The following is a 12,439-nucleotide window of genomic DNA, read 5'->3' on the forward strand; positions in this document are numbered from 1 at the left end:
CGGGTTCATGGGGGGATGTGTAAACCAGGAGTCAAATGTCTTAAGTGATTATGTGAAGTTTGGGAACCACATATTTTTTCAATGCAAGGACAAGTGGTAGAAAATGGATGGATAGAAGCACTTCCTAACTACAATAAACTAACTTTGCCAGTGAAAGTGTTTGGGTACCTGACTTGTGGGGTCTCCCAACAGGTGACAAATGTGAGGAACTATCTTGTTAAGGGTCAGGCTCTGAGATCCAAACCTGAAAATACATTTATAGATGCACGTTTTGTATGTATGTATATCAAAATACAGAATAAATAATATTTTGTCAAGAATTATTTTGGTTGTAAAGATGGTGAAGATGTGTTAGCATCCAAACATGCACTGATTTACAGCTTTAATGGTTCACATGCAAATACTGAATGATTTATTTATGAGAGCTTACACATTTAAGGTGGCGATGAGACAGAGGCAGAGTCCTTCTCTGGTCCGGTTGTTCTTATGTTTAAATCCTCCAATCATTCGCTCCCAAACATACTGATAATGCATCAATCAAATATTCATGTTAGAGTTAAATCATAGTTGCCACCTTAGTAAATGCATGGTCATGTTTTATTTTCCACCTGTGGGTTGGCAGCCTGGTCCATGATCTTGAGTAACAGTGCTTGGTCCTGGTCCCGGACTTGGTCCTTGGCATCTCCCAGACGATCTATTAAGCTGGGGAGAACTGAAGAGAAAAAATTGTTACTATTCATACTTAGTCACATAACTATTAGAACTTTTTATGTCAAATAACTCACCTGTACCAACCTGCATCCTGAATCTCTCCTGCAGTCTGCTGACTAACGCCGACAGTATGTCCATCCCTGACAATACCACCTAAACCACACAAATCAACATAAAAACACTAGAATTGTCCTTAGGAAGCAGACTGGGGACAGTGAAAATAGACTAAAATAGTAGTGAACACAACATAATAATACTAAAAAAAAATTGTCATCTTATAGTAGGAGAGCTGACAGCATGCAATACAATGCATTATAGGTAATCATATAAACACAGTGAGTCTTCTTGCAATATCATCAAAATAAATGATTTCTCTGACTTCACAGTACACACAGGTTACTATTTATTTAGCCAGTTGATTCGAGATGTATTGAACGCTTCAATGCCACCTGATGGTCAAATGTATGATTACAAACAGCTTTATCTTCATTATTTAATTAATGTGTGATGTTGCGTCTGTTACGGCCTGAGGAAATGACAATGAATCACAATAACTGACTGTCTGAATGTTTTGCTACTGAAATTAACAGTGTAATAAAATGTTTTATGTGTTATATAGTTGTGTTTGTATTTTGCCAACATGGTAAATCGTATGATGTGGCAGCTTCTGTAATGTGTTCTGTCACCTTGAGGAAATGGCATAAAGAGAAAAGTGACAATATGCAGAACACAGAAGATTTAGTTATTTTTTATTTAGCTTTCAAGCGATTATTTGTTCTTTCTTTTTTTTGACAAAACCTCTCCATCATCCAGCTGCTCATTTCTGGTGACTGGTTAAAAAAATAATTCCAACAGAATGTGTTACTTTATTAAATATAGTGTTTACGGCTTCCTCCCACCTCCAAAGACATGCACCTGGGGATAGGCCCCTCCCACCTCCAAAGACATGCACCTGGGGATAGGCCCCTCCCACCTCCAAAGACATGCACCTGGGGATAGGTTGATTGGCAACACTAAATGGTCCCTAGTGTGTGAATGTGAGTGTTGTCTGTCTATCTGTGTTGGCCCTGCGATGAGGTGGCGACTTGTCCAGGGTGTAACCCGCCTTCCGCCCGAATGCACCTGAGAAAGGCTCCAGCGCCCTCAAAGGGAATAAATGGTAGAAAATGGATGGATGGATGGACATAGATATACACATTCGAGAACTGATGTTGCCGAGAACTGAACCGACGCCGCGCGAGATAAAAAGGTTTAGGCGCGAACCATTGCACTACTACAAGTTAGATATTTAATATTCATAACCAAGCTGTAACCAGTTTGGTTTAAGTTTGCCGTCATTCTTTGATTCTTTTGGCATTTTAAAAACTATTTTTATTCTCTATCCAGATTCCGAACTGACCACAACTCCTAAAAGCCCACATTTTAATGGAGCTTGGGCGGTTTATGAGTTGTCTAATCTCTTGGCAAAATCTGTGCCGCGTCCCAAAACAGCAACGTGGTACAGGCGGCCAGCAAACCAGAACCGCATCCGAAAGTGGTCACGTAGCAGCAATGCTTCACAGGTCATCATTTCTGATTCCTCCCCTCCACGAAACAAACCTCCACACCATTCCTTCATTCCTCAACACACGCCTCGCAGCCTCGGCACATTTGGTCCCATCACTGCTAGATATTAGTACCTGACAATATTTGATATACTATAGGCAGCCCGTACTAATCCATCCATTTTCTGCTGCTTGTCCCTTTTGGGGTCGCAGGGGGTGCTGAAGCCTATCTGAGCTGCATTCGGGCAGAAGGCGGGACACCCTAATTGTCAAAAATAAAAATTCTCCCAATATATCAAAAATTGTAACTCCTTCTACAATATATGGAAATGTACAAAAATAACGTCATGTGTCAATAACCGTCTGTCTACAGTAGTACATATCATGTGGTGATGAAGTTCATGGGGTTTTTTTGCTCTTTGAAGGGAGAAAGATTTCAAAGATAACTGGCTTGTTATCATAGTTCCTTTTTTTTTAAAATCATTTATCTTTTTTTTTTTAATTTAATCAAGGACACAATTTAAGGTGTTATTCAGAATAATTGACATTTTAACTAACATTACCTTATTGGTAGAAAATGGGAATTATTCTGAAATATTTGTTTATTAGTTCTTAGTTTTGTTTTCTTTGTAAACATTCCTTAAGGTGATGCAATAATCCCCATTGATACTACTAAAAAAAAAAAAACGTTGTAGCACGGGAGGGTTTCAAAAATATACAAACACAAATAAGTAAGAATAAAAAGTATCCATCCATCTATTTATCTATATCTGGATTAAAAACAATAAATAAAACCAAAATAGAAATGCAGGACAGAATAACAATTTACATATGAACAAACAAATAAATGCATAAAATAAAATAAATTAAAAAAAAATCAAAATGAATCAAAATGCTGCAAATTTTCTTTTACCCTGACTCATTTTCTACTCTAGTCACCAGTTGAATGGGCAATTGTCGACGCTGTGTATGTATGTGCATAAAAACTGCTCCTATACGAATGTCTCGCAACTGTGAATCGGTTTTCATCGTTCACTTAGGTCAGGGGTGTCCAAGGTACGGCACGCGGGCTGAATCAGGCCTGCCAACAGGTGTCCTGCAGCCTAGAGATGAGTTTGCTAAGTATAAAAATTAGCTGAAATTTATGAATGAAAGAAACTGCTGTTTGATCCCTGGATGTCACCAGAGCAATTGTGTCCCTTACCATAGTGGTCTCCAACCACCGGGCCGCGGCTCGATTGGTACCGGGCCGCAAAATGTTGTGTTTATTTTTCTATTTCTTTATTAAATCAACATAAAAACACAAGATACACTTAAAATGAGTGCACCAACCCAAACCCCCCCGCGGGACAAATGATCAAGCGTTGACCGGTCTGCAGCTACAAAAAAGTTGGGGACCACTGCCCTACCACGCGCATGACTTAGGGGGCGGAGCTATGTTAGGATAGAGGCAAGACTTCTGTGTGTGTTTGGACACGACCTACTTACGCTGCTTATTAGTGATAGTATTCAAATTGATCATCTTTGCATCTTGTGTTGTATTTATGTCTGGGGACACACTTTCTGGGCATATTCTGAAATACAATGTATCCCCTTCTGACTTCGTGTGATGAATTAAATGAGTCCAAATTTACAAGTTTTGTTTTCGACGATGCTACATATGTACAGAATAAACCACGTGATGTCAGTACATCAGTTGAGAAAAATTAGTAAATTGCATTAATTTCATCTTTTGATTACAAATTAACACCAATGGGAGCACTTTAAAACTCTGCCAGACTCAATTCCACCTATTTGACTAACATTATCACATAATTTATTCAGAAAGTACAAACAACAACTAACTAAGACAGAATAAAATTAACTGCAACATGTAAGTGTAAAAAATACAATATGATGTGTACATTTTCTCAATGTGATTGGTCTAATATTAAACAAAAAAAAAAAAACATTTGAAGTTATCTTTATTTTTAAGGTATTTGGCCATGATTTTATCAGTCTGGCCCGCTTGGGAATAGATGTTTTTTCAATGTGGCCCCTGAGCTAAAATGAGTTGGACACCCCTGACATAGACCATGTATGTTAATCCAACAGAGGACTCCATACTGACTACTTGTGGTGTACACGAGTAATTACACGTGTGACGTCATCAGTCTATGGCGTTGTTACGCCAAATTTCTCCCCCTCCCCATTTACTTTCGGGGTCATGATTAATACAGACGTTTTGTTAACGCTATATTATAAAAATATAACTCTATATTATAAAAATACAGACGTTATGTTAACGCTATATAATAAAAAATAAATATTTAAAAAACTATTTACAAACACAAGCTATGGGATGACGTAAGAGGAAACGTGACCCCGGAAGTAAATGCGTTATCCCATAGCTTGTTTGTAAATTGTTTTTTTTTTATTTTATTTGCTACAATATAGCATTAACAAAACGTCAGTATTTTTTTTTTACAATATTGCGTTAACAAAACGTCAGTATTTTTATAATGTAGCTTTAACAAAACGTCTGTATTATTAAGGACCCCGGAAGTAAATGGGGAGAGAAATTTGGAATTTTTTTTACACTAACACCACATTGTTGAAGATACTACCTAAACTACACAAATCAACACCAAATCACCAAAACGTTATTAAACAAGCAGACTAGAGACCATGAAAACACTAATATAATACTGAATAGAACACAATAACAAATAAAATATCTCAGCACAAAAGCTAGAAGTATTTGATGCAATGCAATGCATTGTGGGTAAAAGACTAAATACAGTGTTGTTGCAATTGAACGAAAACAAATTATTTTCAATGACTTTGAAGCAAATATTCATTCCTATTCCCTTCATGTAGCGAGCTAAAAGTATAAAGTGAGACACAACCCTGACTGCGGTGGGTAGTCACATTGGACTAATACGTTGAAGTGACCGACTAGTAGCAAATTTCCTTGTCTTGGGGAGCTCGGAATGCTCAATGAACGTGTAGTGAGAGCAGTCCTGCTAGCACCATAACAACACTTCCGCACCTCCTGGCCGGTATCGGTTAGGTTCTGGTGCAATTTTTGGACACAATCACACACTAATGTACTAAAACACATAAACGGTCCGCGACACAACCAGGAACACTGACCCCTTGTGGTTGGTAGAAACACCATGCAGGTTCAGTCTGTGCAATATTCACTTTGTTAGAAGTAATCAAACGTGCATGCTTTACTATGTCATTTTAGCATCACATCCGAAAAGGAGTAGAAGAAGCAGAGCTTATTTAATGTCCTACTGAAATGAGATTTACTTATTTAAACGGGGATAGCAGCTCCATTCTATGTGTCATACTTCATCATTTCGCAATATTGCCATATTTTTGCTAACAGGATTTAGTAGAGAACATCCACGATAAAGTTTGCAACTTTCGGTGCTAAGACAAAAGCCCTGCTTCTACCGGAAGTTGCAGACGATGACGTCACCCGTGTGATGGCTCCTCACATATTCACATTGTTTTTAATGGGAGCCTCCAACAAAAAACGACAAGTTCCCCATTAATTTGAGCGAGGATGAAAGATTCGTGTTTGAGGCTATTGATAGCGACGGACTAGGAAAACATTTTTTTTTTTTTTTTAAACGCGATTTGGACGGATTCCGATGTTTTTAGACACATTTAATAGGATAATTCTGGGAAATCCCTTATCTTTCTATTGTGTTGCTAGTGTTTTAGTGAGTTTAACAGTACCTGACAGTCGGAAGGGTGTGTTGACGCGCAGTGTCTCAGGGGAGTCGACGGCAGCTATGGACGGCACAAGCTCAGCTTTTCTCTGGTAAGAAGCGACTTTTAACCACAATCTTTTCAACGAAACCTGCTGTTTGACATTCCATCTTGATTCATGCTCGCTTGACCGCGCTCTGATCCATAGTAAAGTTTCACCTCTGGGAATTTTAAACAAGGAATCACCGTGTGTTTGTGTGGCTAAAGGCTAAAGCTTCCCAACTCCATCTTTCTACTGTGACTTCTCCAATATTAATTGAACAAATTGCAAAAGATTCAGCAACACAGATGTCCAAAATACTGTGTAATTATGCCGTTTAAGCAGACGACATTTAGCTGTGTGTGTGTGCAGCACTCATACTTCCTAAAAACCCGTGACGTCTTGCATACACATCATCAATCATCAATCAATCAATGTTTACTTATATAGCCCTAAATCACTAGTGTCTCAAAGGGCTGCACAAACCACTACGACATCCTCGGTAGGCCCACATAAGGGCAAGGAAAACTCACACCCAGTGGGACGTCGGTGACAATGATGACTATGAGAACCTTGGAGAGGACCAAAGCAATGGATGTGGAGCGGGTCTAACATGATACTGTGAAAGTTCAATCCATAATGGATCCAACAACACAGTCGCGAGAGTCCAGTCCAAAGCGGATCCAACACAGCAGCGAGAGTCCCGTTCACAGCGGAGCCAGCAGGAAACCATCCCAAGCGGAGGCGCATCATTACACGACGTTTCCAAGACGAAACTCCCGTGAAATTTAAAATTGTAATTTAGTAAACTAAAAAGGCCGTATTGGCATGTGTTGCAATGTTAATATTTCATCATTGATATATAAACTATCAGACTGCGTGGTGGCTAGTAGTGGCTTTCAGTAGGACTTTATCCGACTCCTTTTCATACCATAGCAATCTAATCCAATGTCCTTGTTCTCTGTAAGAGAACATCATATGCATGTGTGAAATAAACTGCAACTGAACTGAACAGTGAATAAATAATATACCATAGTAAGCATACACATATTGAACACATAAATATTTATCTCAATAAAAAAAGAAAATAAAAGTATTTAAGAGGTTCATCATAATTCTTGTTCGGAGTACTTTGTAAACACTTGTAGTTTGAACAGTCTCTTATAGTGAATCACATTGGTGCTTTGTTTCATTTCTTTGCTTAATCCATTCCATCATTTAATTCCACAAATAGATATACTAAAGGTTTTAAGTGTTGTATGAGCATACAAATGTTTTGAATTACATTTCCCTCTAAGGTTATATTTCTCCTCTTTTGTTGAGAAGAATTGTTGTACATTCTTAGCTAGAAGGCGATCATTTTCTTTATACATCATTTCAGATGTTTGCAAATGCACCAAATCGATGAATTTCAATAATTGTGATTTAATAAATAAAGTGTTTGTATATATTCTCTATTTCCAGCATTATGTATTATTATAATTGATTTTTTATGTAACACCGTTAGTGAATAAAGCGCACATTTGTAGTCGTTTCCCATATTTCTACACATTGTAGTGAATTATATTTATATAGCGCTTTTCTCTAGTGACTCAAAGCACTTTATATAGTGAAACCCAATATCGAAGTTATATTTTTAAACCAGTGTGGGTGGCACTGGGAGCAGGTGGGGATAGTCCTTGGGCAAGGACACACGGCGGAAGCGGGGATCGAACCTGCAACCCTCAAGTTGCTGGCACAGCCACTCTACCAACCGAGCTATACCGCCGTGTGAATAACTCAGATATGTTGTCGTTCACCTTACTATATCAAATGATTTAAAAGAAGATCCTCATACTTTATAAAGCTGATCATTAAATTACTTTAACGCGTTTCATTTTATACTCCACCCACCAAACGACTGACATTATAATGCAGCCGTTCCTGCGCTTCTCCTCGGCTGATACAAGAACCAGGGTCTGAACGTGTCCACCATTATGAGGATGGAAGTCATTCAACCTACAAACATGACAGATGGCACAAATCGTGAGATGTCATCTCTAAGGCTATGTCTACACTAAGCAGGATAACCCCTTCAATGAATAATTATTTAGCCTAAGCCCCGTTTCAGCCACACTAAACCAGCATTAAAAGGTTCCCCTCCTATGACTAATTTTTACACGGGTGAGTGAGCCGTGTATTTCTTAAATCTCCGGCTCTTAGCTTCGTATGGACTCACTGATCGTTTACAAACTGATTTCAGAGAGGAAGTGATGTCAGAAAGAACGCGCCACAGCCAGCTTCATAATAAAGCGGTTTCATAACACGGAGATATCCACTGGAAATATGAAGGTGAGTCATCCACACATGCCCCTGTTTCTCCTTCTTCTACATGTTCAGACACTTGTGGAAATCACACATGAATACCTTAAAAGAGAGCCATCGCAGCTATTTGGGATACAACACTTCTAAAATAGCAAGAGAACTTTCCAATGTCCAGGTCAGCTGTGATTCTACTTACCGAAAAACTTTGTCCATTTGTTGAAGGAGAGTCAACGAGAATTCGGGTTCCTGTTGATGTGATAAAAAAACGTAGCGTGTGCTTTGTATTACCTGGCCGTCAAGGGAAGACTACAGAAAACGGCAAATGCTTTTGGACTGGCAAAGCAGACTGTATCAGTTATTGTCCACCATGTGTGTCACGGACTCCACGACTAGGTCCAGAGTATATAAAGTCACCAAAAAGGAATCGACAATGAAGGTGAAGGCAAAACAGTGAGGAGTGTCCTGACCACATATCTACATCACTAGATTGATTGATGTCAAATGTTCTTTGTCACGTTGTTTACTTTTATGTCCAATAAAGTTTTGATTAATTTATGTGTCCATATATTAGTCGCACCTCACTATAAGCTGCAGCTATACAGGTATATGTTGTAAAATTAGTTATTTACACATAAATATTACATTTAAATTTACATACCTTAATCGTTTCCAAACAGTGTCTGTAATACGGCAGTAAAACAGCTGATCCAACAAAACAGAAGTCATTGTCATGGACCCACTAGCTGCGCAAGCTAGCTCTCCAATCAGCTAAACAGACTCAATAACGCCACAGTGACGTTTTGGTGAATTTACTGAGGATTTTGTGAAACTGAAACAATACAAAAAGAATGCCACTGTAGGTTAATCATGCTAACACAGATGTGTTAGCAGATTAGCTAATGACGAAATTAGCTTGATTACCTCCCATCTCCAAAGACATGCACCTGGGGAAAGGTTGATTGGCAACACTAAATGGTCCCTAGTGTGTGAATGTTGTCTATCTGTGTTGGCCCTGCGATGACGTGGCGACTTGTCCAGGGTGTACCCCGCCTACCGCCCAAATGCAGCTGATTTAGGTTCCGGCACCCTCCCGTGACCCCAAAAGGGACAAGTGGTAGAAAATGGATGGATGGATGATGGCTCAGGTGTGATTCACAACAATAGGGCCCCACAGTACACTAGATTCCAGTTCATTGAAATACCACAACACTGGATATTGTTCAGATAAGTTACGTTTGAGAACTTGCACACAAAGCAACACTAGAGGTGACTATAATGTCCTCATTTTCCACGCATGCGTATTAGGTCGCATTGCGCCGGCTTACGGAGGGGGTCTTAACCCTTGTGTAATGTTCATATTGTTGTTACTCAGCCAGCGTTTGTGGCTCTGATGGACCCCTTGCATTTTGTGGCTTTTAATGCCTCACAATCAAACACTTTTATGTTCAAATACTAAACAGATGTTTACCTTATTCCAAGAAATATCTGTTCAGTATTTGAACATAAAAGTGTTTGATTGTGTTTACCTTATCCCAATAAACATCTGTTCAGTATTTGAACACAAAAGTGTTTGATTGTGAGGCATTAAAAGCCACAAAATGCAAGGGGTCCATCAGAGCCACAAATGCAGGCTGAGTAACAACAATAAGAATGTTGCACGGAAAAGTTCTCTGCCAGTTTCCGCATCCCACAGGGATTCTTCTTTTGTGTTTCTGCACCCAAGGTTGCAACATTGTTTGTCAACACTGTCTGCTCTCATTTTCTCGCACATTTGACCCTCCGATGTTCTGTGTGCCTAGACTCTGTCCTTCTCCTGTCTAGGCCTGCTGTGTGTGTGTGTGCGTGTGTGTATCTGTGTGGTACACAGAACATCAATTTCCACACTTCTATTAGCCCTGGGTCCTGTGGACCCGGATATCTTATATGTAATAGAAATGTGTAGGGGGGGTGTATTGTGTGTGGTCATTAAATATGTATTCTGATATATGTTCCATCCATTTTCCTACCGCTTGTCCCTTTTGGGGTGGCAGGGGGTGCTGGAGCCTATCTCAGCTGCATTAGGGCGGAAGGCGGGGTACACCCTGGACAAGTCGCCACCTCATTGCAGAGCCAACACAGATAGACAGACAACACTCACACACTAGGGCCAATTTAGTGTTGCCAATCAACCTATCCCCAGGTGCATGTCTTTAGAGGTGGGAGGGGCCTTTCCCCAGGTGCATGTCTTTAGAGGTGGGAGGGGCCTATCCCCAGGTGGTCTTTGGAGGGGGGAGGAAGCAGAGTACCCGGCGGAAACCTTTCTTCACAGAAAATGAGCAGTGAGTCTGTGTTTGAAAAATTAAATTAATTGTATCATTTTTCTTGTAATAAAAAATGAAAACGCGTCCCACAAACCTGAACACCACACAAGGGTTAAATGAGCATTGTGTGTGTGGGTGTGGACACGGATAAGGTTAGGTGGGATCGACCCTGGATTAGTGTAAACAGGGCCTAAAACTGACCTTAAAGTTGCTGGAGTTGACCCAGGAGCTGGCGACTGTCTCCACAATCCTGTCCAGCACTCCTTGGTCCTGCTGCAGCCCGGGGCACTTGTCTTCCTGCAGGATTAGCGCCACCAGTTCCTGGCCCACCTGGAGCCTCTTGCTCAGGTCCTTGAGCATCACCTGCTCCAGCAGACTCTCCGCCGCCATCGCCGCTTCCTCCTCCTCTTCCTCCGCCATGGCGGGGAAGTCGAGAGGGGAGCGAGCAGAAGTCCAGCAGGCTCCCTTGCAGCTTGTTTCCTTGGTAAGCTGCTTGTGGTTTTAAGGCAGCAGCACCGCCATCATCATCATGTCCACTTGAGCACACAGCAAACATCTCAGTTAGCATATTAAGACTTCATGTAAGCAATGGACGTCAATGATACAGCAACACCCTTGTAACCGTGAGGAGGCCAACTTGAATGACATTAATGTGTGTTTGCTTAAAGGCGGGAACACGCGGCCGCTGTCATTGATTGTGGCTTTGGCCGCTAGCTCGCCTGCTAGCACGTCCGCTAACCAGGTGGTCCCGGGCGGCCATGGCCGAGTTGGCGCTTTAGCTCGCTTCTGCCGTGACTTTGTCCAAGGACGTGTGGCGCCTTTTTTTGTGAATGATTAACCATTATTGTATTGATGTTCAAATTCACTCACCAGATGAAGAAAAGTCTAGAAGTGGCGACGCTGCTTCGGTCCGCGGCTTCCGTTCACTCACATTGCAGCCCGGCAAATATTATAAGTACACTTTCAAGTGTACTTTGTTCATATGATATATATTTATTTACATGTGTACGAGTCCTCGGCCGCGTATTGTCGTAAGATGAGATATATAAACAGCAGATGAGCATTAGGCAAATAGGTCAAAGTGTGACCCTCGTCGTGTGCCGTAGAGCTGCAGTGTCCCACCACAATATCACATCAACCTTTTTGGAGCAAAGACACTTTTTTTTCTCATGAGAATATCCGGAGGCACACAAACAGCAGAAATCATATGAAAATGAAACTCAGTAGACGATATTAACAGTAAAAAGTCGTTGATGCAATTGTTGGATATGACTTTAAAGCAGGGGTCAGCAACCTTTTTGAAAGCAAGAGCTACTTCTTGGCCATTGATGAATGCGAAGGGCTACCAGTTTGATACACACTTAAATAAACTGCCAGAAATAGCCAATTTGCTCAATTTACCTTTAATAAATTAATCTTTATATATATGTAAAAAAAATGGGTATTTCTGTCTGTCATTCTGTCGTACATTTTTTTCCTCTTACGGAAGGTTTTTTGTAGAGAATAAATGATGAGAAAAACAATTAAACAGATTAAAAGAGGAGAAAACACGAAAAAAATGAAAATTAAATTTTGAAACAGTTTATTTTCAATGGAATCTTTTTGAAAAAATAAAAAAAATAATTTATGGAACATCCGCCCGATTGTAGCTGAGATAGGCGCCAGCGCCCCCCGCGACCCTGAAAGGGAATAAGCGGTAGGAAATGGATGGATGGATCATTAGTAATTTTTCCTGATTAAGATTGATTTTAGGATTATGATGACATGTTTTAAGTAGGTTAAAATCCAATCTGCACTTTGTTAGAATATGCAACAAATTGGACCAAGCTATATTT

General features: G+C 40.2%; 1 protein-coding gene, 1 long non-coding RNA gene and 1 other non-coding gene across 9 annotated transcripts in view; 2 read left to right on the forward strand and 1 right to left on the reverse strand.

Moving 5' to 3' along the window:
• Nucleotides 1-11,754, reverse strand: part of LOC133544422 (CLIP-associating protein 1-B-like) — a 32,886-nt gene extending 21,132 nt beyond the window's left edge. For 2 of the 7 annotated variants that reach the window (XM_061889722.1, XM_061889715.1), the window contains exons 1-6: nt 11,475-11,752; nt 10,806-11,140; nt 786-864; nt 609-712; nt 431-522; nt 169-244 (exon numbers count right to left, since the gene is read on the reverse strand). In XM_061889722.1, coding sequence (XP_061745706.1) covers nt 169-244; nt 431-522; nt 609-712; nt 786-864; nt 10,806-11,024 — 570 coding nt within the window. In that variant the 5' untranslated portion in view covers nt 11,025-11,140; nt 11,475-11,752. Of the gene's footprint in view, nt 1-168; nt 245-430; nt 523-608; nt 713-785; nt 865-10,805; nt 11,141-11,474 lie in introns of all 7 variants that reach the window. The other 5 variants (XM_061889721.1, XM_061889719.1, XM_061889718.1 and 2 more) reach the window with 3 other exon arrangements.
• Nucleotides 5,202-5,330, forward strand: LOC133544578 (U4atac minor spliceosomal RNA). The gene has a single exon (XR_009804673.1). It is a non-coding gene; the product is annotated as a U4atac minor spliceosomal RNA (small nuclear RNA).
• LOC133544428 (uncharacterized) lies at nt 5,219-8,813 on the forward strand. The gene is made up of 4 exons (XR_009804652.1): nt 5,219-5,419; nt 5,965-6,072; nt 8,243-8,331; nt 8,527-8,813. It is a non-coding gene; the product is annotated as an uncharacterized LOC133544428 (long non-coding RNA).
• Nucleotides 11,755-12,439: the final 685 nt, after the last annotated feature.

The sequence above is a fragment of the Nerophis ophidion genome, linkage group LG27 (assembly GCF_033978795.1).
Source record: "Nerophis ophidion isolate RoL-2023_Sa linkage group LG27, RoL_Noph_v1.0, whole genome shotgun sequence".
NCBI classification, from domain to species: domain Eukaryota; kingdom Metazoa; phylum Chordata; class Actinopteri; order Syngnathiformes; family Syngnathidae; genus Nerophis; species Nerophis ophidion.